The 27,404-nt window shown below is 37.9% G+C and overlaps 1 protein-coding gene across 3 annotated transcripts in view; it reads right to left on the reverse strand.

The window, feature by feature from the left end:
- Positions 1-16,108: 16,108 nt before the first annotated feature.
- fut8a (fucosyltransferase 8a (alpha (1,6) fucosyltransferase)) overlaps positions 16,109-27,404 on the reverse strand; it is a 93,131-nt gene continuing 81,835 nt past the window's right edge. For 2 of the 3 annotated variants that reach the window (XM_082143277.1, XM_082143276.1), the window contains 4 exons: positions 25,294-25,540; positions 24,388-24,564; positions 21,414-21,564; positions 16,109-18,196 (listed from right to left, as the gene is read on the reverse strand). In XM_082143277.1, the coding sequence (XP_081999403.1) occupies positions 17,864-18,196; positions 21,414-21,564; positions 24,388-24,564; positions 25,294-25,540 (908 nt within the window). In that variant the 3' untranslated portion in view covers positions 16,109-17,863. The remainder of the gene's footprint in view (positions 18,197-21,413; positions 21,565-24,387; positions 24,565-25,293; positions 25,541-27,404) is intronic. The other variant, XR_014199178.1, reaches the window with a different exon arrangement.

Genomic DNA, 27,404 nt, shown 5'->3' on the forward strand with positions numbered 1-27,404 from the left:
GTATTTCATCATCCTAACACCTTATTTCCTCCCTCCCACGCACTCAATTCTCCTATCCCTTTCCTTGTCCTTAATCTTTTCTTTGCTTTGCTTTCATCCCTACTCTCTACTTTTCTCACTCTCATTCCACATCAATCCCTCTTAACTAATCACAGATGATGTGGAGTTAAATATGGAAATGAGGTACATGCAACAGGAGGGGAAACTTACTCCATTTAAAGCTCGCGCGGCCGTCCCATCCATCAGTCTCCCAGGCACGGCCTCTCATCTCTGCCCCGTCTGATTAATCATCACGGCCACATTACAGAGGCAGCGTTATGTGAAATGGGCCTGAGGAATTTTTAAAAGATTCAATTTAGAGTATCACTCCTCATCCGTTCCCAATAAATGCCAATGTGAGCATCATTATGGTGGCCTTGTTAATCAAGATATAGAGAGAGGAAGGATGAATCAGAAAGGTGCTGTTTAATTTAATACTGGAAAGACTTTATGGCCAATCCACCAGATTACCCTGTGTCCACCTGAAGGAGTATGTTGGATTTTGGGTAAGATATAAATACAACGATTCAGTTATTATAAGCTAAGGTGGTTTTTTTTCCTACTCTGGCTGTATTTAGCATAAAATAGCTCTGATTTGATGCTCTCATTCTAGTGTCCTGACAGTATTTGTGACATATCAGTCACTTTGTTTTGAATGACTGTGATCTGTCTTTTTGACTGACGGATAGATGGATAGCAGCACTGCATTCCATACTAGTTTCTATACAGTGCTGTGCACAGTATGCAAATGTTCTTGGAATATACATTAGTCTGTATGTGTGACTTACTATATTAGTCAAAATGTCCAGTATAAAACAGAGCACACTGCATAAAATACTGTCCCACAATGCAGTGCAGTCTATTTGAAACTTCAATTTCCAGTGTGACGAATGAACCGGAAGCAATATCAATGTTAAATTATAATATTTCCTTCTTGGCCCGTGTATTTCATCAGACGTGTAACTCAAAACTTGATTAAAATGCAAACGATATTTATTACTCTCTGGAATAATTTGCTTCACGTCTAGCTTCTGAACACTGTCAGGATTTAGTTCAAATGTTCACTTGATCATCCAGTTGTGTCAGAAAAAATACTGTATTTTTGGTTTGGTACTAGGCTATATATTTAGATATATCAAATATAAATATATAGCCTAGTACCAAACCAAAAATATAGTATTTTTTTCTGACACAACTGAATTATGTGTATATATATACTACTAGTGTTCAAAATTGCTGTCCAGGGGGATCAATCAAAATATGTGGAAAATATTTTATATATTTTTTTAATATTTTAAATATGAAGGATGAAAAAAACACACTGATTAAGGTGTTTATCTGACAAAATGAGTTGGCTACAGCTACAGCTACAGTATACAAAAACAAAAAGGCATAGAAAAAGAAAAAGCTCACAGGAAAAAGCATATACGTTGACCACAACTTGCAACTGTTTTTAGCACATAAGGTTTTATTCCAATTTCTAAGATGCTGTGAACACACAGTACAAAACAGGGACATCCGAGAACAGGACACCACAAACGGGACGTCTGGCGACGCTAGTATTCCAATTGGAGATTTAGCTAGCGGAAACACTCCGTCTGTGCGTGTGTTTTTGTGTGGTGTAATGGAGACAGAGGGAGATAGACAGCTTCATCATCTCCTCACAGTGTCTCTCTGTCCATATGTTCACCAGAACTAACTCAGTTCACTACATCGGGAATGAGACGCTTGGAACAGCTGCTGAAATTGAGTATGTGTGTGTGTGTCCTCATACATATGTCAACTCGGAGGAATTATTCATCAAAGTGAGAGCTTCTGCACACTGAGTGTCAGCATTGGTTTGGTGATTGGATTCCGTCTCAGCTCGGCGAAGAAGTTCCTCCCACGGAGGCGAGAGATTTTGTTTGTCCTTTCTCTCTAACGGTTGGGGATGCCATGGATCGTGGTGTTTGTGTCAGCTGAGTAAACAAGTCCATTTAAGCTGCTTCATCAACATAGAACAAACCAAATCGAGCCCAGGCAACAACAGAAACCACACAGACAAAGAGACACTGTATTGACTTAAAGGGTTAGTTCACTTTGATGAATTTTCTACTCTCATTTTGATGAATAATGAATAAACTAACACTTTAAGGTCAATAAGTCAAAAAATATCAGATCATTTCACCTTTTATGACAAGACAAGGTTAGTTCAGATTGTAAAATGTCATGTGGTGTACTGTAGGCTATATATAAAATTTACCTACAAATATTTTAAAACATTCTCTTAAAAATAGTAGATCTTTATCAATAACATGTTCATCCAAATTGACTTCCAGTACACTTATTACAAGGACAGTCCCAATCAATCATCCTGGAGTTAAATGCCTCACTCATTGACACAACAGCTCATATCTTGCTTCTTGCAAGTCTTGAACCAGCGACCTTCTGATTATCAGCCTTAAGCTGTAGCCACTGCACCACATAACTAAAACAATAAATCATCTTTAGCAGAAGACTCCGTGTCAGTCTGCCACCCTTAAGCCTGCAAATGATCAGCCCAAGCTGAACACTGAACATTATCCGAGGGAAGTTTCAGAAAAGACACGTAGAATGTCTCTGTATATAAATATGGCTAATATGCGACCCTATTTGTGTTCTGTTAGAGTGGATGTACTCTACTAGATCCATTCTAATCAAATGAAAGTCTGTAATCTGGAAAAGGAGCGTATAGCTCCGTTAATTAGAGTTATAACCCCATTTTCTCTGGCCGTTTGCCCCAGCAGAAATGAACAGACTCAAATCGAATGATTTTATCATGGGAAATGAAGCTTTTGTGCTTGTTGAACAGCTTTGTCTAACATCAGAGTTTAATTGGAAGACACCGCACTGCATTACACAGTCTGCCACTGTGTACTGAGATAGAGTAGTGTACTTTTTTTTTTTTTTTTTACAAATTATTTCTACGACTTTTTAACATTAGTCAAGGTTATTTGTACCATAAAATGTAAAATTATATGTCAAATTAGTTTTGACATGACCAGTTTTTACCCTCTAAGCTTTCAGACCCAACTGGCTGTTTTGCATAAGCTCTGTTTTTGCATGCTTTTTGCATCATATGCCATCGATTTCCAGCAAAGGTGTTACATTAGCTGTATAATTTCCAAATTTACTTTTTGTAAACAGGTGCTCTTTGCGTGTCGGTCAAAAATGACACATTTTTTAATTATTTAAATTAAATGAATTTACTATATTTTAGTTCGATAATTATTTGTATGTAATATTTTGTATTTTTAGGGGATTTTATGGTACTAAATTATATTTACGCTGTATTTATAAATAATTTATTCAATTTGAAAATGGAAAATACATTTCCAACTTAAACTGTCGTTCATCTTGAATGCTTTAGAGCACAGACTTAAGTTTGATCTCTTTTCAAAGATGACACTTGGCAGATTATTGCTGAAGTGAAAAATGTTTAAAAAAGGGAATTTGGAAAAAGTTCAAGAATTTTACATGTATTGTTATGAAAAATGCTCAAAAATACTATTTTCAATTTTTATATGAAATATCTATTTTCAAAAACACGTTTTACTCTAAAACTGCAAGAAAATCAAAGCCATAAATCTAAACAAGCTTGATATATCAAAAGAATTTGCTTTCAGTAAGATTTTGTTTGGCCGCAGTACCAAAAGTTTTCACTAGATGAAATTCGTCTCCCATTCATTTCCAATGCGGTGAAAAAGGAGCACAAGTGTGACAATTTATTTCAGGACCATTAACCTTTTCGAATCATGTCCATGATTTGTGTGTGTGTGTGTGTGTGTGTGTGTTCACACAGCAAGTACCAAAACCTTTACCAAGTTTCGTACCATTCTAATGAATTAAAAAAATTACAAAAGAGCACTAAAGGATTAAATAAAAAATAACAACAATTATATAGTTTTAGTGAACAAAAAATTATAACATCTTACAATAAGGTCCCATTAGTTAACATTAGTTGCATTTATTACAATTAACTAACAAAGAGCTATAGTCAAGTCTAGTCAAGTCACCTTTATTAATATAATGCTTTATACAATAAAGATTGTTTCAAAAGCAGCTTTACCGTGATAACAGGAAAATTATGCATGTCGGCTGTTGTTCAGCTGAAGTAAATTGCTTCAGTTCTGTTGTAAAGATCATTAATTATTAAATTAGTTCATTTCATCTATAAAGAAAAATTATGTCATTGTCCAACTCAGTTCAGTTCTCATACACCAGCGTCAGTATAGTCAGATCAATAATATATTGTTGTATATTAAGTGTCCCGAACTTAGCAAGCCAGAGGAGACGGTGGCCAGGAGCCCAAACTCCATCAAGGTGACAGAATGGAGAAAAAAACTTGGGAGAAACCAGGCTCAGTCGGAGAGCCATGCAGTTCTCCTCTGGCCAACAAACGAACACGGTGATTATGATTCAGGCTGCATCAGATCGGGATCAGTAGCATTCAAATATTCATCCAGTCCCTTTTGCTTGAAGATCGGATTCATCCCGCCTGTATGGAGCTGAAGCTGGTCACGCTTGACCAGGGTCAAGGGAAGCACGACATTGCTCGACTAGGGTCAAATACCGCCTTGCTTTAGTAGGAAATACTTCTTAGCAAACTTTCAGTCATAACGGTGTCAACTTGTATTGTTCCCAGGTGAAAGGATTCAATGAGTTAATGTTTAGCGGGAGAGAGTTACTTTTCTAGCGTGTTGTAGTCGGTGAAGGCGGCAAAGAATCGGAAATACGAAGAGAATGGTGCAACGGAAAAACCTCCATGTCTGCCAACAGTTAAAACTGGATGACCACACACACACACAGTGTTTTCTATCAAAAGGAGGGGAAAAACATGAAAGAAACTGCCAATCCGTCAGTTCCGGCCAAAGCAAAATGAGTACTATACAATATTTAGTGATAAACCTACTCTTACAATAACTGTTTTGTTAATAACCCTTTGCCGATCCGACTCTCCGTGGGCGGAAGTAGTTTTCGTGAAAGACTTTTGCTGACAAATAAACGTGTTTTTTTTACATATACTGCCGACATTGTAACAATACAAAGTAGGTTGAAATTTGGCGAAGTTGCACTTTAACTGAGATTAATAAATGTTTTAGAACGTTTATAGAATGGTTTATGTTTTTTTCATTGTTAGTGCATGATATAAACTAATACAGTTTATAGTGTTTGTAAAGTGTTACCAAACAACTGTAAAGAAAACTTAACATTTAATAAAAAATATAAATACTCCCAGCAAATATAAAAAGTGAAAATCTTAACTAAAGAAAAAAAAGAAGAAAAAAAAAAAAGAAAGAAAATCTTTATTGTGAAGTACCAAGCCATTTCTGCAGCTAAGTTTAAAAAAAAAAGGAGTCTTTTTGGATCGAGGGGTTCTGGAACGTATGTTTCCAAGTGCAAACTCATTTGTTTTAAAAGATCAATAAAACACACAGAAAGCACAGGGGGGCTGCAGAGACTTCCCTCAAGCAGTAAAAGGGTCCTCCGGTGGATCCCGCGGGGTCTCGGCACTGCAGAGTCAGCACAGCCCCTCTCACAGCCTTCTCCTTTATCACTATTTCAAAAAGCCCATCACACGGGACCGCAGACGCTGACAGCTCTGCAACAGCAGCTCTCCATCCTGTCAGTCAGGAGCTATTACGGCTCCATGTTTGGCTGGGTAGATCTGGGCACTGTCCCAAAGAACATCTTTAGGAGTCGAGCCCAAAGAGCGAGTTTCAGTGTCCATAGTGGGCCAGCAGATTGTCAGAACACGAGCCTCATCAAATATTCATCAGAACGAGGCCCTCTGGTCTCAGATCAGCAGGAGAAGAAGGGAGAAGAACAAGACGTCTTTCATTCCACACATGATAGCAGAAATGAAACATGTCGTTTCAAGCTCTTCAAGGACATCTCCCATCCAGAAACACTAGAATCTGACCTGGTTTAACGGTCCGAAAAGGAGGAATGTCCTGAACGTCCTCTGTCTACACATGAGCACTTTGAAACAGTATTGCTAGCAAGCTAATATTCATTTAAAGTAAAGTTCAACTACAGTTGAGATCTTCTTTTGGAACTACATTGAAGCAAAGTAAAGGGGCAAAATATGTTTTAAATATGTAATTATCCTATAATATAATGTAATTTAATAAGAGCCAAAATAAACAATTAATATTTCATATAAAAATATATAAAAATAGAAAACAATAATTTTAAATTGTAAAACATATTTCATGATATTACTCTTTTGGAAGGAAAAATTACACCAGTGAATATACTGTAATGCATCATATTGCTAGATATGCACACATCTATTCAGCAACAGTTGCTAATGTTCATGTCGTCGGAAGTCACCAGCTTTCATTAAAAATGAATCCCGTCAAGGTGTTTTTGTTGCTGCAAAACTCGCTTGTTAGAAAAGGTGGCATGCTATTGTAACTCTGCAGTATTACACAGCTGAACTACTGTCACACTACTGATGAATGTAGTTAAGTTAGTAGTGTCTCTACTTTTACTTAGTTACACCCCAACACTGCTACACACACAGAAGCTCACACATAACCCCTTACACACTGTGCACTTCATCAAAGTTTGTGTCAGTCTTCAGAGCAAACCTTTTGGAGTGAGCCTCTCTGTTCCTCTAAAATATTCCGACTCAAAGATTCCTTCAGCTTAGCTAAACTCTGCCTTGTGCCGAAAGAGACAGTTTTTGTGAATTTGTGAACACATTAATATATTATGTCCCTTTTTATATAATAAAATAATTTGTGTAATTATACATTTTGGCAGAAATATAAATACCAAACTATAGCAGTTACTTCTGCTTGTGTTAAATTTTTAGTAGCTTTAGATAAACATTTAATAAAAAAAGTAAATGTACACATTTCTATTTCAAATAAATGCTTAAAAAAATAAAAAATAAAAAAAGATACTTTCTCCTCAAGTATCACGTTTTATAGCAGCACAACAGTTTTCAACAATGATACTTATAAGAAATGTTTCCTGAGCACCAAATCAGCATATTGAAATGATTTCTGAAGGATCATGTGACACCAAACACTGGAATATATTTTAAATATATGAAAACGGTTATTGTAATTGTAACAGTGCTTGATTTTTGATCAAATAAATGCAGCCAAAAAGAAAAGACAAAACGTTAAAAAAAACGTCATAACCCAAACTTTTCTACTTTAATATTAAAAAATAAACATATTCATCATTATATTCCTAAAGATTCTCCATTTGCTCTCCATAGTATCTCATTGCTGTCTAGGAGAAACAGTTTATTCTTTTTTCTTTTTCTATAGCATGTTTACTGCATTTATTCATTAACTTTATTAACCTAGACCTGCACAAACATGCACACACAGCAAAGACAGAATATACATTGCTTATCAACCAAAAAACCTGAGAAAAACACTAGATTTACAGTTTAAAAACTTCATTGAAAATTATTGGAAAATTAAATGTGTCTGGGATTTGATCAGATTATCTGTATGCCCATTAATAAGTATTTATTGATTTTCTGATTGTTTATTGTTCATTAGAAAGAAAACACAGTGGAATGTAATCATGTGACACCAAAGACTGGAATATATTTAAAATATATGAAAACGGTTATTGTAATTGTAACAGTGCTTGATTTTTGACCAAATAAATGCAGCCAAAAAGAAAAGACAAAACGTGAAAAAAAAAACGGTCATATCCCAAACTTTTACTTTAATATTAAAAAATAAACATATTCATCATTATATTCCTAAAGATTCTCCATTTGCTCTCCATAGTATCTCATTGCTGTCTAGGAGAAACAGTTTATTCTTTTTTCTTTTTCTATAGCATGTTTACTTCATTTATTCATTAACTTTATTAACCTAGACCTGCACAAACATGCACACACAGCAAAGACAGAATATACATTGCTTATCAACCAAAAAACCTGAGAAAAACACTAGATTTACAGTTTAAAAACTTAATTGGGAGCTGGTATCCCAGTCCTGAGATACCAGCTGTGGTCACCAGTGACTGAGTTCAACAGTACTACTCTGTTTAATGGCTCTTAAAGTCACAGCGCACTGAATAGACCACTCTTCAAAACTAGCATCATACACTTGTTGCATGATACCACTTGAACCCTTGCCATATTTTTGGCCTTAATATCCCTCACTGGTTTAGATTAAGATTGACTGTATTGTGACTCTTGGATCAATATTTAATAAAGGATGCAAATACAATTCAAATGCAGTATATTTCTCCTCCATTATTTCCTTGTATTTTAAGGAGAGGGTATAAAAGGAGGAACGGGATGTTCTTTCAGGGGAGGAGAGTAAAAATGAGTTATACACTACTGAAGGATTCTTCAAAAAGAGATGGGAAATGGAATGATAATAAAACCCTCTCGTTTAGCACACCTAACACCCAGCTGCCCACCGAGCCATTCACACACCATCACACAGGATCTCTCGTTTTAACAGACTCATTATTCAGCTCTAACCAGGCGGCAGTTCCAGCAGCTGAACCAGAGAGGACCCTGGGAAATCAAGCTTTCAGAGGACTATTCCCTCTCCACTGCTGCATCACTCTCTGTCACACACAACTCATTCTCACTTTTCATCCAAAGACAAAGCTTTCTCGCAGTTCTCAGGCGTTTATTACTGTATACACACACACACAGAGATGTGAATGATGATGATGGCAGATAATTGTTCAAAATTAATATAAACTAGGGAGAGGTAGAAAGGGAGAAAGAGAGAATTGACTAAAATTAGGCAAAATGGACAATCCAGAAAGTTTTTTTTATTTTGCCACTTTAATTGAGAGGGCGATGGAGAGGTGACAAAATGTGGAAAAGGAAAACAAGCGTCATTGTGCAACATGTCAGATATTCTCTCAGACACAAGCGGACTTCCCTCAGTCTGTTCACTGGCCGTCTGCATATTGCAGAGCATTTTCAAAGTCAGGGTACAGGTTTTTTTTTTTATCAGTCCACCAGGAAACAAATCACAGGTGAACCTGGACTTGTGGAATCAAATCAGTTTTAAAGCTAAATCTCAACAAGCAAAACTGTACATTCCACTGTGTTTATCTAACATATCTGATAGTTCTCACTTCAGAAACATGGGCTATTTTGCTTCAAGTGCTTTAAAAAGTAACACTAAAGAAGAGGAAGCAATTTATATACACACGCAATGACCAGAACTGAGGTCAAACTTAAACAGTTAGGGTTATTTGCAGACATGGAAGGAACACAATGCATAAACAGGTAAGTGATGATACTTGAGATTGTTACTTGAGATTGTTAGCAGATGAGATTATTATTAGTAAAGACTAGTATCAGTATTAGTATATAGTATTGTTAACTTTGAGTTTTTGTCTCTGAGCGCACACACACACACACACACACACACACACACACACACACACACACACACACACACACACACACACAAGGAAACAACATTGAGATGAGGGATGGCTGGAAGATAACTTGGATGACATGATGACTGGAGATCAACTTAGATGACTGGAGATAGCGGTAGCAAGCAAGGTTATCAGGAACATCAAGCGGGGAAGTAGCAATCTGTAGCATCAGATGAGGTCAGACCAGGGCTGTGTTTAAGTCCATTTTTTTACTTGTTTACTTGGATGTACATTATGCTTACGTTGCACGAGTGTCCACTATTGGTGGAACCTTGCGATGTTTTTAAATGGAATGCATTAAGGCCTTGATCAGTTGGAAACTGCAATGGAGCTGGTCTATTAGTTACAGGTTTTTTTCCCTTATAAATTTGTTTATACGCACCATTCTATACGAATTCGTACAATTTGTCTAAAGTAGGTGTAGGGGCGGGGTAAGGGGTAGGTCATTCGTATGAATTCATACGAATTGGGCAAATCGTAAAATATGTACGATTTATCAAAAAACGTACGAATTTGTATGAATGAGGTCGTTCGAATTCATACAAATTTGCCACCTCGGAAAATACGTATGAATTGCCATGAAATCGGGTTGGGGAACACCAAATGGAGTAAGCGTTAGTATTTATGTAACAGACACTTACTGTATGTCCAAAGCACCTTACAGATGTAATACTGGGACAGGTCTACTGGTGTAACATGAGGAAAAGTACTTTGTTCAAGGGCACAAGGGTAAAAGCTCAGAGATTAACCCTCGCATGGATTTTACCCACACCTTTTCAATTACCAGCCCAGATCATTACCCACTACAACACGCAACCAGTCTTTGTTCTTTCGCTGTGCTAAAAGAGTTGACACCATATGAGCTCACCTGAAAAAGTACAGCTGGACTATTACTGACAAAAAATAAACCAGCAGAATGCCTGTTCCAGTAGGACTGTGGAATAAATCCCCTCAGGATCCAATAAAAACCGTCTCGCATCACCTTACAGAGGGCTTTTCTTTCACTCATCATCCTTTTCAGCTTTGTTTACATCTTTATCCTCATTCTTTCTCTGCTGTCAAAAGCAGCACAGTTCCTTCATACACCTTTCTGTCCTTTGCTTTCACCACATATTTATTCAAGTGTCAGAGAGTGACACCTTAATTACAGCGATGACCTGCAGTCCCAGAGAGAGTAGCGATTCTTTCACTCTCCTCTTCTCTCGCTCACCAACTGCTGGACAAGGTTATGGCCAGTGTTCAGCATTTTATAGTGTTTATTTTTATGTTCAGCCTAAAGCAAAAAAAAATAAAAAAATCATTAAACACGTCAATTTAATTGCTTAATATTCCCAATAAAATTGGAAACAACTAATTTAGAAGTGATTAAAGACCCATTTAGGTTTATTTTTTTTGAGTTTGCAATTAAATAACTGCCACCATTGCACTAAATTCAACATTATTTAAAAACATCATCCCAAAAATATGTATTTTATATTAAGCTGACAGGGTATTTGGTTTTATAAAGCTGAAATATACAGTTTTTATATATATGAAATGAAACCGTGATAATGTAAAATAAAAAATGTTGCGACTCCAAAGTGCCCACTTGAAAACTCCTGAATTAATGTGTCTCATGCTTAGATGACTAATGCGGTATTGTTATGATGGTAAAATACCTTATAAAGATTGAATACTGGTTGAACACTTGAACGAATGAAAAAAACAACAACAACATAGATCTGTGTCTCCCCTCATATTGTCTCGCACACACAAGCGTACACAGTCCATTTAATGACAGCACAAATGACAGACAATTACTTCTTTTCAATGCAGAATTCTGCAAAAAGCTTTTAAAGTAACGGATTCCATCTGCTGTCTGATGTGGTTCAGTGATTTCTCATTTACGAAGCTGACGAAGTCATTTGTCATTTCAAAGCATCCATACGATTGCCGCCAGTTGGCTGAAAGAAAGCGCAAGGGGAAGTTTCACCGTTTAAAAGCTGCTGGGGTCACTGACATCATTTCGAGAAACGTCAGAGAATCTCTAAACTGCTTTTATATTTGTAATTAAGGTCAGTTTAGGACTGGTTTAGAAGGGGTTGTGTCTGAAAAATGCATGAAAACCTCTTATCTGCAGGCCTATGAAGCAAGAAGCCATTGTTGTATTGTTTTGAAGACTGACTGAATTACATTTACTCAATACATGCAATTATCGCAAATGTAGTGGGGGTTCAACTTAAAATCCCCTTGTAGTCAATAATTGTATCGCTTACAACTCATCTTTGATAACCAACTGTGCACTCTTGCTTCATTTAATATAGACCATGTGTAGCCCCGCCCCTTTCTATCTATCTATCTATCTACACCAAACCAAGGTTGTTGTGTTTAGTTAGTGTACTTGTTTAGCAAGAAGACAGTGAGTAAAGAGTGACGAGTAAAATAGTGAATTCTGCGAAAAATTTAAATGAATGTCAGCGGTAACCGACAGCATGTTACAGATAAATGACAAAGCTTACCTTGTATTTAACCCTGGGCGTTCCTTTAATATTATTAGATCAAGCCGACACTACAAGACTGAAGGTCGTCGTCCAGCAAATGTTAGAAACTCACAGTTTCTTGTTTCCCGACTGGTTACGATCCTGAAATTAATTTCTCACACAAACTCACACATTTACAGTCATGCTCATAAGTTTACATACACCTTGGAGAATCTGCTAAATGTGAATTATTTTAACAAAATAAGAGGGATCATACAAAATGCATGTTATTATTTATTTAGTACTGTCCTGAATAAGTGAATATTGTCCACAAGACAAAATAACAACTACATTTATAAAAATGACCGCGTTCAAAAGTTTACATACCTTTGATTCTTAATACTGTGTGTCGTTACCTGGAGGATCCACGACTGTTTTTTTGTCCCTTGTTTGTCCCGAGCAGTTAAACTGCTCAATGTTCTTGAGAAAAATCCTTCAGGTCCGGCAAATTCTTCTGGTTTTCCAGCATATTTTGCATATGAACCCTTTCCAGCAGTGACTGTCTGGTTTTTAGATCCATCTTTTCACACTGAGGACAATTGAGGGACTCAAACACAACTATTAAAAAAAGTACAAACATTCACTGATGCTCTAGAAGGAAACACGATGCATTAAAGGGATAGTTCACCCAAAAATGAATATTAGCCCGTGATTTACTCACCCTGAAATCATCCTAGGTGTATATGACATTCTTCTTTCAGACGAATACAATCAGAGTTATATATAAAAAAAAAAATGTCCTGGCTCTTCCAAGCTTTATAATGGGAGTGAATGGGTGTATGTCTTTGGAAGTCCATCTTAGTACATCCATCCATCATAAAAGTGCTCCACGCGTCTCCGGGAGTTAATAAAGGCCTTCTGAAGCGAAGCAACGCGTTTGTGTAAGAAAAATATCCATATTTAAAACTTTATCGACTAAAACAACTAGCTTCCAGCAGACGGCCTACGCAAGTCGACTAGCGCCAAAAGAGTAACCCTTGACGATGTATGATGTAGGAGTGGCGTAAGCTTTGACGCCTCTCGGAGTTCAAACAAACAGGGCTGGTCAACCGCGTTCGTCATTACGTTGTGCAACTACGTTGTGGATGCGCTGTGATGGACTTCCAAAGACATACACCCATTCACTCCCATTATAAAGCTTAGAAGAGCCAGGATATTTTTAAATATAACTCCGACTGTCTTTGTCTGAAAGAAGAATAGTCATATACACCTAGGATGGATTCAGAGTGAGTAAATCATGGGCTAATTTTCATTTTTGGGTGAACAATCCCTTTCAGAGCCAGGGGTGAAAACTTATGAACAGGATGAAGATGTCAAAATTTTCTCTTTTTGTTTGAATCTATATATTTTTTATTTAGTACTGCCGTTCGGAAGCAACAGAAGATACTTACATGTTTCCCGGAAGACAAATTAAGTACAATTTACCTTGATCTTCAAATTCAAAAAGTTTTCACCCCCCCCCCAAATTGTCCTCAGTGTGAAAAGATGGATCTCAAAAGTTTTAAACAGGAAATTATTACATAAATAACAAGTCCACTTTTTAGTCTTAAGCCTTCGGGCCTAGAAAGGCTTACCTTAAGCACACATTGACATTCAGTAACTGAGTCGTGATTGATTTAGGAAGGAATTATACTGTACCCACATACCTTCAAATCTCTATTCTATAGTCCTGCATCTAGAGCGGAAAAAGACAGATGGAGAGGGAGAGGCGAGGAGCGGCTGTAAAAGTAAAGACGTTTAACGTGTGAAGAGATAAGAGCCGTGCTGCAATTTCTCGGCGTGTTGAGGCAGAGACGCAACCTCTTAATCACCCAAGCTATCAGATCAGCCCAGCTGCTAACAGCGCTAAAAGCCCAGATGCTAGAAGACCAGAAACACGCTGTTTCAGCCAACATGCAAACTAATGCCAACAAGAGAGAGATAGAGGGTGATGTGGGGGTCTTTGGCAGTTAATTGAGGCTGCAGGCAGACAGGACGCTAATCATTCTAGAAAACCTATTCTAGGGGCAATGCTTCAATTCCTGCTTCTACAAATTGTTGCCCTTGATTAGAGCACTTCATCTCCTGCCTTCTAAAGAATTACAGCTGCTGTTTTGTAAATATTCAGTTCAGTTAAAGGGACAGTTCACGCAAAATTGAAATTCTGCCATTTTAATGTATCATTACAAACCTGCTGTTCTTTCTAAGGCACAAAGGGAGTTAATTATCATTTTAGCTCTTAAAGTCTAATCTATTTTCTAAATGCATGCTATAAATCTTATTGTGAATGATTCATCCGTGTGCGTTGAATTTATTTTTTTGGACATCATAATACTCAAACTAAATGTCCATCCAAATCTCTGTCTTTTAATGAACTGACTCCTCTCTGGTGAGGTATGCCAGACTTATCCAAAAAATCAGTCCGCAACTACAATCTACAGCATTTCACATTCAGATGTGCCTCCATCCATTCAACAACCAATGGATAGAACCAAGTCACTGCTCCACATTTTTTTCTTTTCGATAATCTGTTTCACCCGGATGTTCATTTCAATACAGAAAAAACCTTCCGTTACATTGTGACTTTTGAGAGTTATGATGGAAGATTTTCAGTAAATATATTGAAATTCTGTCTGTTCCTCAATCAAAGTTATCAAATGGTTTAGTAATATGGGTCACTTTTATGATACTTTTCTGAAATATTTTGTCATTTTTGAAGTTTGTTTCATTATATAAAAAACAACATCATAAACATTCTGTTAATCATCTTCTTTTGGCTTCCACAGATGAAAGAAAGCATGGACTAAAATTGTAGTTACTGGGTAAACTTTGGTGATTGGTGTACCTTTAAGACATGTCGTCTACAGTTCTTATAGCAAGGCCCAAATTTATCTGAACTTGGAATCAGGTCATAAAACTGAGGAACCCGAGAGGCACCAGAAAAACAGATCCAGTCTCCTTCTGAGAGCCTCCAAGAACAACATGACATCCTGCTGGGAGAGAGAGCTTATTTTCCTATTAGTTATATTTTCATAAGCATATGGGGTTCATTGGTCAGTTCAATAAATAATTGTAAATAGCAATATCATTGAAATACCTGCTCAGAGTGTGCTGTGCTGTGGTTTAATTAATGAGAGCAGTGTGTGACCTGTGTGTTCAGGAACACCTTGGAGAAACGTTCATTCTGTTTAGCCTACCGCTGGGAACTGAACTTAGTTTCAGAGCTGTAATTTGGGCTATGACGCACACACTCACACGCATGCATGCATCAGATTTGTAATTAATTATTGACACGACTGAAAATCTCACCTCTCTATGGTACTAAAATTGCATAAGCAGGTGGCACATGAACACACACGTTTGATTTGAGACTTTTACTGTATTTATTTGGCGCTAATATCCCTTAAAGGGACCGTTCACCCCAAAATGAAAAGTCTGTCATCATTCGAAATTGAAACCTGAAGCCTTTCTTTGTTCTACTGAACCCAAAAGAAGATATTTTGAAGAATGTTCATAACCAAACAATTTTGGTTAACATCGACTTCCTTTCTGGATGGATGGAAAATTAGATAGACAGTCAGACAGATAGAAAGAGAGACAAAAATTATATGGATGGATAGATGGATAGAAAATCAGATAGACAGACAGATAGACAAAAAAACATAGGGATGGATGAAAATCAGATAGACAGTCAGACAGATAGACAAAGATACAAAAAATCATACGGATGTATGGATGGATAGAAAATCAGATAGACAGACGATAGATGGATGTTTGAGTTGTTTTAACAGAAAGCAACTTGTACTGAAAAAATATGTCAGTCCCATTGTTTTGTCTCAAGATGCACACCAGTAATGTTTTTTTTTTCTAGGGCACGCTTATAAAAGCTACTGTAACGTCATCCTTATGTCATGGCCACATGATGTGAAGTTGTGGCCTCGAGATCCTTTATTAAAGGAACAACATCTTATTCTCGTGGCCACGACTAACCTGTGTGACCATAGCAACCTGGGATTATCAGAAATTGATGTTAATAAATGAATAGCTTATTTTGAACTAAAATTACAAAAAAGTGCAGAATTAATATATATATATATATATATATATATATATATATCTCGATATGGACAGGTAAGGTACAAAAAAAAACAATACACATTTATAACATATTTATAATATTTCAGATTTTTACAGCATAACTATACGTCTTCATATTTTAGAAAAGGAATTCTTCCCAATGGGATTTGTCAAAGCAAAAAGTTTGAAAACACCTGTTGTAGGTACATTCACACAGTCAGTGATTGACAACCATATATTTCCACACACTCTCAAACTGTCCTGCTCATACAACAGCTTTCAAACAGTTCTCGCTATATCGCCTGACATTGTAAATATAAAAAATGCCGACGTCTAGAAAATTAGAAAGCTTTATATCACAGATCATATGACACAAGCAGTTCAATAAGGTTCGGTTCACACAGATTTATTGACATAACGATTTTGAGTCCTGAAAGTGTCAGGAAGCTAGTTCGGTTAAAATACTCTCGTTTATAACCAAACTGTGTGTGAATACAGCGGAATTTAGTGCACTAAAATAGCACTGAAAACATATTATGCTACTGGGTGAATATAGGCTAAATATAAAATATAAAACTGGGACAAAAAACGTATAATGTCGTGTTGTGCCAGCACAATAATTAAACAAAAAATGTAGTTTGTCCGCTTTAAGTCAATTGTCCCTAAAGAATAGCCAAACATACACACGCGCACACACACACACACTCACGCACGGACCCCCGCACACTCGCACACACACCACACAATATTAAAATACAGACATACACACACAATAGTAAAATACAGACATAGACCAAATTTGGCTGATCAATTTATTTGATCTGCTTACCAAAGAGACAATGCCCGCAAACATAAAACAATGAACAACTCCTTCATGATTAACTAAAATTTATAATGACAGCAAGTGTCATTCTTACCATAATTATTCTTTCTCTTCTCATCTCATCATCAATATCATATCATTAATAATATTAGTATCCTTATCTTCATATCAAGTGTAATTCTCTTATCTGTTTTGTATTTTAAAATGTAATAAAATGAAATGATCTCTTAAAAAACATGATGGACACACGGCTGTGGATAAGACACTACATGGAAAGGAGGGGAGGAGTGTAATTCTGCGTGGAAAGGCTGGTCCGTAAGGCTCCAGAGTCAAAACTCTTTCCGTAAAAGTCAATCGCCCTCATAGGCACCGTTTCCGCACACTTCACACACAAACGCACATACACACTCACACAAACACATGATAAACCTTACAGTGAAAATAAAAACAGCATAAGTCACATTTAAAAGCACAGTATGGCAGTGGAAATTAATAGCTCATGGGTGTGAAGAGGAGTGTCAGTTGGCAAAGCGATGGCATGAGAGAAACAAGTAGACTGAGGCTAGAGTAAAGGATGCCATCATTGTGCACAAGGAGGTATAAGAGCATAGGAGGACGAGAGTAACCCGGGTTTATGATTCCTTTGTCATGATCGGTTTGTTGCAATGTTTCTTCTTCCAGTTGTGTTCTTAAATAAACGTATTTAGTCCCCTTCATTACCCGGAGATTAATTAGAAAGTACCTACAGTACAGTGCCTTCCGTTTTTCTGTTGTCTTGAGTTCATGCTCTTTGTTTTTTGTCTTCCACGACCCTGATTCCCATTTCAAGGGGACTCAAGGTCCAAGCACCAGAGTTAGGAAGATGTCCCAAAACCCTTTGAAGAACCCCTAGACAACACACACACATGTACACGAACACATTCATACACACTCACACACAAAGTGCATCCCATTTGGGTGGTCCAGGGTTTCCTCATTTCATAAACAAGAGTATTTGTACTGTCTTTCTCTACGGCTTCTTGAGAAGTTTGTCCGCCTCTGGGTACGTGGGATACTTCACTGTCTCGATCTTCTCTTTGACTTTATAGGAGGGGTAGAGGCCAGTACGGCCCATTTTGCGGTTGATTCCCTTAGAGTATCCGTCCCAATGATTGCCCGCGACGCCGATCAAGTCTCCGGGCTCTAGTGGGATGTCTTCGCTGTTGCGTGGTTGGTGCGGGTAGATGGCGATCTGGTTGTGGGCGTTCTGCCCACCAAAATAGTAGATGTCGTCGAGGGAGTAGAAGAAAGAGGAAGCGTCTGGGTGGAGAGTCTGCATGATCTCATAGGCCACTCGACACACCTGTGCACAGTGGAAAGGAAAACAAAGACACATGTTCACAAGCTCCTTTCAAGCAGAATCCTCTGAGTGGAGTTGAAAGGGATATGTAGTTACACCTGACAAAGATGAATGGATTTTACAATGGTTAAGTGCTCCTCATGAAGAGATGAAGTGAAGCTTAAGGAATATTAGAACAAAGTACCCACAGTCTGGAGCGTACTGCACACAAAAATGTCAAGATTTCCGATTTCAAAATCAGAAACTTGGATCTGACTAGCTGGCCTCTGCAGGGGGTTTTAATCAGTTTGTCGGGAAACAAAGTCTTGTTTAAAATGTATTAGACTGCTATAATGATTAAGAAAAGTCACTGGACCAAAAGTTTTCTTTCTAATTCTCGACATGCTGTGGCCATTTTTATGGATCTTTACGATTGTTGATTGGTAAAGTCTTGCTCTTGGAAGGCTACAATACTGTAGAGTAGGGCTGGGGTTATCTTTTTCATCAGATAACTTGACAAAATCATGTCAAACAAGTGAACATTTTACTGTAGCTTGAGTTGGGATGCAGATGTAAATGTATGTTTATTAACAAAAAACAACCTAATTTTTACAGGGCAAAATTTGGTCTTCCATTGTATTTGGATCTAGTGTTTAGAGCAGGGGTTTTCAAACTGGGGGCCGCGGCCCCCTGGGGGGCCGCCAGGGGGCGCCAGGGGGGCCGCAGCAAGTTGAAAAAAAAAGCGGATTTTTAAAAAAAAAAAACGTCACAAAAGAAAAAAGTGTTAATATGAGTATTGTTATGAAATAACATTATAATAATTTGTTGCATAGCCTATCTGAACATTATACTTTTAATGCTAATCTTTTAGAGATGAACTGATTGATCGGCTGGTGACCAGAATTGGCCGATTTTCGGGCGATTTTCAGTCTGACATATGCCGATTCAAATGCACTCGGGCGCCGCATGATTAACATCGCGTAACATCAGCATCACACGTGCACACAGAACGCACATGTAGGAAACCTTGTGAATTATGGCCGTTTCAGACCGCGAGCGGCGCGTGAGCAGCGCAAATTTTTTTCGCCGTGCATGTTCATTGAGTGCATTCACACCGCGAGCAGGAGCAGCGCGTGAGCGTCAAGCAGGAGCGTCGCGTGCCGTGAGCAGTATGAAGCGGAGGGTTGCTCACGCTCAATTAAAGCGAAAGCACACTTTTGATGGACAAAATAAATATGATTTCACACAAAAAGTACCAAAAATGCACATAATTTGCATGTAGGCTATAGTGTGTTTTAACAAGAACTGGAGTAGGCTATGTCAGAAAAGAAAATGAAGACTCAAAAATATAGAAAATGTACCCATTTAAACTTGTTTTTATTAATCAGTTTGGGTAAAAGTGGTGTTTTATAAAAAATAAATTTATAGAAAATAAATATTTGTGTGTGCTGTAAAGTGGTTAGAAAAAATGAAATCAGAATCGGCTAAAATCTGTATCTGCAGGTCGAACTCAATGAAAAATCGGAATCGGTCTTGAAAATTGTAATCGGTTCATCTCTATAATCTTTCTGATTGGCTGGTATCAAACACCACCACATAATCTGATGTTCACCTAGATGTTTTATTTATTTATTTCTACATTTGCCGCAGTATTGTCGATGGGTTCAATAACACATCCTGCAAAAGGGGGGCCTTGGCCAGAACCTAGTAGAATTTGGGGGGCCTTGTCATGGAAAAGTTTGGGAACCCCTGGTTTAGAGTATCTTAACCACAGGTAAAACCAAGCATTGCACCTCACTACTAGGGTAAAAATATTAACTATATTGCTTCTATGGTATTTGTTATGAAAAACAGTAGCCTAAAGACATTTACAGTAGTATAATACAAATGCAAACTGCTATAGCTTAATAACAAAAAATACTCCCCAATATTCCACATTTCTACCACAATCCCATGGTTTCATTAGTGTTTCTACAGTAAATCATGGTAAATGTTGGCAACTTGTTGATCGAAAAGCCTTCTAACTGTATTGTTGTGGCTCAGTGTTTCTGTTTCTTCTGTTTTCTGCATCAGTGTTGTTGAGAATGTCAGCGCTGCTTCATCTGATTCATTTAAGTAGTTGAAATCACAAGGCATTTGATTTGTGGTTTGTATCTGAGAACTCTGCACCGAACTCGAATGCTTTTCACAGGGTCTCACAGCGCTGTTTAGTGGTGGCGTGATTGAGACAGTCAGCAAGTAAATGCATTCACTCTAAGCTCAGTGTGTTTTGAGCCGAACTGATAAATGTTCTGTGTGGTGCGTGGTTCAAACAAGCAGCTCTGTATCGTTCCGCTTTTGGCACATTCACCGTTTATGTTTCTCATACGCAACAGAAATGGCAGGCCTTATCAGTTATTGCCACAAGCTGCGACGGTCTGCAACACGCATGAGCAGAATTTTTTGCAGTGCATAAACATTATATCGAACACTTATCGAAGTTGAGGTGTTCAGGGTTACTTGAACTGAAGTCTACAGAAGCAGGGTTGGCTCCCCCTATGACTCCAGTGAGATCTTGGCTAAAAGTCTTGGTACACTGTGACATCCATGGTCTTTTTTATGTGAGAGTGCACAATTGTACGTGTAAGTCATGTAATGTTGGAGCAATCACACTGCATGACTGTGACTTCATCAGAAGTCATAATGTCATAATGGGAATTAATCAACTGGCAATAAATATGTCACGCTAGCAATTTGTAATATACAAATATTAGTTAATATCATTGATTTTGGCAGCCAAAATCGGCAGTTGTCTTAAGTGGGCGATTCCTGGCCAGAATAAAGGGACCAGACTTTCTGTTGATAGTAATTCTAGACTATTTTTTGCCAGACACCATTTCTGGCATGAAAACAAAAATCACAAACCAAACATAAAGCCAGCATGCTATTTCAGAGCTAACCACAAAGTCCGCATTGTACCAGAGAGGACTTGAGTTTATCCATAAAAAAGCTGAAGCTCAAAAAAGAAATAGTTTTTTTTCTTAAGAAAATGGGAAGAAGAACAAGAGGAAATGGAGAGTTATAAAATGGTCAAGTCTTAACCCCATAGAAATGCTGTGGGAGGTTTGGGCAGTACATGCAGGAAAACACATACACAATAAAGTCATCACACAGCTACAGGTGTTTGGCGAGCAGAAAGGGACATGACCATGTAGGAGACAAACAGAACAAAAACTTCTTTAAGAAGTGGGTCAGACTGTACCTGTGAGGAGAAGGTGCACACTAAGAAGTTTGTCCTGGAAAGGAAGTGGATATCCAAGATGACTCCTCTCAGAGAGTTTTCAGTGTAGCGGTTGTGTAGCCCAGCAGACCATGAAATAGAATTATCACTAATAAATTCATAATCAGGGTACCTGCACACAAACACAAAACAAATGTTAAGTGTCACCGGCCCACCGGTGGGCCCAAATCCATTACATATTTAAAACAGTAATATCCTATACTAAACCTAAACTAATCTTGACAAACTATATATCATTTGAAAGCTTACAATCTCTAGTTTTCATATTTGGTGACTGATTTTCAAAATAAATTACAGAGGAGCCGTAATTTATCAATTTGCAACAAGAATATTTTCATATTCCTAAGGCGTGTTCAGACCTTTATTTTGAAATAGCAATGAACATAAAAAATCATGAAAGAATGGTACAAACCTCAGTTTGTTTTTATGCCAAGAGTTCAAAAGATAACATCCATTGAATTATTTTAGAAAAAAAGGTCTGAAAATGTTTTAAATATAAAGAAAAAAAATATAGATTCATCATTTGTGATGTGGCAGCGAGCTATAGCGCACATACATGTTATTTTATGTGTTTCTTAGAGGTATAATTCATATAAAAATCTGCCAAACTTCCCATACTACTTCAGAATAGAATGTCTACTTCATAAATTGTATGAAAATTGTGGAAATAATGGTTCAGATCACTCAAACCACATATGGAAATGGAGGCGCCCTTATATGGGCAGTAATGGAGTCTGGTTGTCACCTAGTGAAAATGTTTGGTACTGCGCCCAAACAAAATCTTACTGAAAGCTCATTTTTTGAGATATCAACCTAAAATTTGAAACACAACTTGTTCAGATTTTTGGCTTCTTTTTTTGCAGTTTTAGAGTCGCCCAGGTTTTAAAAATATATATTTTATATAAAATATGAATAATAAAAACTTTTACATTGTACATTTTCATAAACTCAAACTTATATAACTTTTTTTCTGTTTCACTTTCTTAATTTATTACACTTCTACAGAAATCTACCAAATGTCTTCTTTAAAACAATACCAATTTTACATCTATACTCCAAAGCATTCTTTAATTACAACCATTTAAGTTTGAAATGTGCATTTTCATGTCTATTAAAAAAAAGGGGTTAGGGTTAACCCTAACACTTAACCCTAACCCTAACACTTAAAGGGTTAAAAGGCCCTTGCTATGTTCCAAACCCTGGTCAGCTGCCTACCTACAGTGTACAGCAATTTTAGGCATCATTTCAAGCATGCTTATGACGTCAAGGCTGTTCCAAACAGAGAACAGCAAGTATTATTAAACACCTAGATTTGGCCAAATTCTAATGCAGCACTGCAAGTATCCTTTGCTAATAAAAGAATCCCAGAATGCACTCTGTGAACAAAAGGACTTCCCTTTTCACATTATTAATGATTATTAAATCTTTCTAGTTATAGTTATCATTACAGTTATCATCCATGGTGTGAAAGAGCCTTTAGGCCGTGTGTCCACCAAAGCATTTTTAGCCAGCTGAAAATGCCAGGTGGTCTTCTGAAAATGCCTAGATGCGGGCGCTTGAGAGCGTTTCGGTAACACAGCACTTTTTTCAGAGACATTGTTTTAAATGATTTTGTTTCACTATTGTGCTTGTTGTTGTCATCTGCTGTCGTTGTACAAGCAGTATGTGACGGTTGGTCAATGTCGTATTTTTCTCGTCCCTCCTCCACTGTGATTGGATGGCTGGGTAAAAAGTGATAGTAATGAGCACAGCGTTTTACCCAAAGCTGAACATTTTTCAACTCTTGGCGTCTGGAAAAATAGACGCTCAGCACCTCGTCACGTTGCTGCCGTTTTTAAATTCGTGGCACTCCCATTGAAAACAACTGAAAAAATAGTCTGGCCTTGGGAAAAAACGCTTTGTGGACAAATTGATAGTCAAGTCAAGTCACATTTATTTACAATACAAATTGTTTCAAAGAAGCTTTACAGAGATAATAGGAATATAATGCAAAAAAGTTTGTTTCCAGAAGAAAATAGTGTCACAGTCCAGCTTAAGTTGAGTGATGTTTCATTTTTTATTTAAAAAAGTTACTAATTTAGTTAATTTATATATATATATAGCCGCACTGGAGTAAACCGTGATGTCATCATCCAGCTCAGTTCAGTTCTTGTATAGTGTCAATGCAGGCAGATCAATATTATTGTTGAATATTAAATTAAATGTTACATTTAATGTCCCCAACTAAGCAAGCCAAGCCAATGGCAACAAAGGTGGAAAAAGGCGACAGTGGCAAGGAACCAAAACTCCAACAGGTGGCAGAATGGAGAAAAAAACCTTGGGAGAACCCAGGCTATACCCTTACAGTGTTTTATTTCAGTCACTTAATGATGATGTTCCATGTTGGTTAGAATGGTTACAACTTAGTGTATTCTTAATTATTCTAAGCTGTTCTCTTAATGATTATTTTTGTTTATTTCGGCTCGGCTCGCTTTTCGCTCCTTTTTCCACTGCAGATAGTACCTCCACAATAGTACCTGGTCGTCATAGCGACGCCGCAGGAAACTGCCGTGACTTAATCTTCTACGCGACACACACCTGCTACCCACACACACAGGACAATGGAGGAAATCGAGTGTATGCTGTTTTTGGATGTTTTTGTTTTTGCTGTTTTTTATTCAGGATACTCCATCTGGAGCGTGCAATGATGACGCAGTGAATAGTGACGATTCTCTCTGACCAATCAGCAGTCTGCCGTGTTTTCACTTTACATTTTAGTATCGCCTCAGCTCGCTCAGAACCTCGCCGCTGGTGATACGAAAAAAAGTACCTGGAAGCAGGTACAGGTACAACTTTTACACAGTGGAAAACCAAACAAAGGCGAGTCGAGCCGAGCCGAGGCGAGCTGGTACTGTGTGGTGGAAAAGCGCCATATGACTGTATAAATTGCACTCACTTAGACTTGGCCTCTTGCAGTAGAGAGGGGTCGTCGGTGGCGAGGTAAACCCGTTTCTTGTCCACATGCATGCGCTGGGCCAGGCTCTGGTAGTGGTCCTCCACATGCGCCATGTACTCTTCTATGGGGTGGAATGCCGCCTCCGTCCCTACCTTATCTGTCCGGCGCACATGTACCCTGGAGAGAGGAGCAATTCCTGGGTCAGGCTGATTGTGTGTGTCCGTTTGAGAAAGGGATTCAAGGTCGCCAAAGAACAGGAAAAAATACAGACCAGCAGAATAAAATTGTGTTATTTTTTTAAACGGATGTTTAAAGGTTTTACGCTTTGGGGTGCCGGTTTTCTGAAAATGCCAACCATTATGTGTCTATGTGTGAGTGTAAGGATGGGTGCCTGAATAAAAAGATGACAGAGAAAGTACGAATAGTGTGTGCGAGAGAGATAGAGACAGAAAGATGGCTGTGAGTGGTTGCGCTCCCAGTAGAGAGCAAAGTGGGTGTAAGTGGAGATTGATTGTTGGAGCAGTGGTGGTTTGTGTGAAAGGGTCTCTCTCCTACTTTTCTCCCCCTCCTTCCCTCTCTCACACATAAATACATTCAAAACCTTACAGTGCCTGTGTTTCCTAAACTTGAGGAAGCGTTAAACACATAGCTTAAAACCATGGGACTAATAATTATTATGTAAAAAAAATGTAATCTTTTTTTGTGTGTGAAAATGATTATTTTGGACTAAAAAATTATTTAGAAAAAGCTTATGTTTTAGCTGATTGCTTAATTTCCCAAGAAACAATGAGTCAAAATTATTATAATAAGTATAGTAAGCATAGTACGTTCTGGCTTCACTAATAAAAAAGCAGTGAAATATGTAGTGTCTGAGTGGATTTGATGGGATAATGTGTTATGTCTCACCCTATAATGGGGTGCTTGAAGCCCAGCTTGTTGGTGGCCTCTTCCATCTCCTTCATCAGCCAGGCCTGAGGGCGGATCAGGTACTTGACAAACTGAGACACCCACCACACGGCTGGGTCTCCGTGAAGCCTCTGAAGTCGGTCCGCAAGGTCTTCAGGGATGGCCAGGGGCAGGTATGGGGGACGAGGGTGCAGGCTGTCCACGATGGGTAACTCTATGACCTGAACATCCCGATCGTTTGCTTCACCTACAGACAAAGGCACAAGACAATGAGCGGAAAAGATAAAGGAATGCACTGGAGAAATGAAATATTGCAGAATGGACTGTAAATTGGCCCAACATGCTTTTCCAATATGAGATTAATTTACAATTAGCAAGTCAATAAAGCTTGACGGAGAAGCTGCTCACAAGGAATAAAGTGTGTGGGCTGAAAACACAGGAGCAGGAGTGAAAAAAAAACACACCCTTAGGCCACAAACATAATACACGTAGGTATAAAAACTGATTCAAATGCCTGCTGAACATCCTTTACATTACATTACATTACATTAACGCCTTTGGCAGCCGGTTTTATCCAAAGTGACTTACAGTGCATTCAAGGTGCACAATTTGTCAGTGTGTATATGCCACATACATCACATGCCTTCTTGCACTGGTGTGGCAGTAACAAACCTCAAGGGGTGATGTGATGGAGTTCCCTTCAAATGTCTGTGCCATTACACTGGATGTGTTATTATGTGCTTACACACATGCCAAGAGTATGTTTCAGGCCATGGGGATGTAGAATATATTGGCAGCCATATCGGTATAATATAATGCGCATATGTACAGTACTGTGCAAATGTCTTAGGCACGTTAGTATTTTCACACACACACAAAATGGTTTTAAGCCAGTTATTTATCTTTTGCTGTAGTGTGTCAGTAGGACATAACAGTTTAAAATTCCAAACATTCCTTTTGCCATTAATTATAATAATTCTCACCAGGAAAAAATGGTTTTAAGACAGTTATTTATATATTTTGCTCTAGTGTGTCAGTAGGAAATATCAGTTTACATTTCCAAACATTCCTTTTGCCATTAATTGTAATAATCCAGTGAGATTTTTGTATGCACAAGGAGTCTGACAACAGCTGGTATGCTCCAAGCGGAGATCTGATCTCACTATCATTGAGTCTGTCTGTGATTACATGAAGAAACAGAAAAAACTGAGACAGACTAAATCCAGAAGAACTGTGGCAACATCTCTAAGACGCTTGAAGAAACCGACCTGCAAACAGCATACCGGCTGTTGTCAGATTCTTTGTGCATACAAAAATCTCGCTGGATTATTACAATTAATGGCAAAAGGAATGTTTCGAAATGTAAACTGATATTTCCTACTGACACACTACAGCAAAATATATAAATAACTGTCTTAAAACCCTTTTTTTCTGGTGAAAATACTAACGTGCCTAAGACTTTTGCACAGTACTGTATATATATGTGCATTACATGGTGGCTGAAACACACAAGATATCTGGAACAAAAGGCAATAACTATTGAAAAATCCATATTGTTCAACCACTGGCATGTAGTAACAGGGAGAAAAAAACTTTATCAGGGAAAAACATCTTCAAAGAGACTGTGTGCCAGGTTTAAATTATGCCTTATGCAGCATTAAATGTTAAAAAGTATTTTTACACAAAGAAGTGTTGGAGAAACTCCCCAGCCGTTCTTATATAACCTTGCTGTTAGGCTCTTTGCATGAGGATGAGGTTTTTCCAGCCCAGCACCCCTCATTGCACTGATAAACAAAATAACTCTCTCTCTCTCTCTCATCCTCATTAGAGCAGCAAGAGAATCTAAATTACATCTTGTCCTTGCATCCCGATGAATAAATTGAAGGGGGGGCTTCAGGGGAGGAGGCTTCTTTATTATTTTTAATTCATGCTGTCTATGCGTATGTACCGCTGAAGCGACACTGATTCATTTTAAATGCTGCATGTGTTTGGGTGTGCATGTTGCTGGGGGTATTTTCTCTAAACGCCAGCAGGATTATCCTTAAGGATTTTGTCTGCCCTTCGACCCCGTGCATGTTATAACTAGAGGCATTAACAGGGTTATGTTATGC

The sequence above is a fragment of the Leuciscus leuciscus genome, assembly GCF_965113295.1.
Source record: "Leuciscus leuciscus genome assembly, chromosome: 17".
NCBI lineage: Eukaryota > Metazoa > Chordata > Actinopteri > Cypriniformes > Leuciscidae > Leuciscus > Leuciscus leuciscus.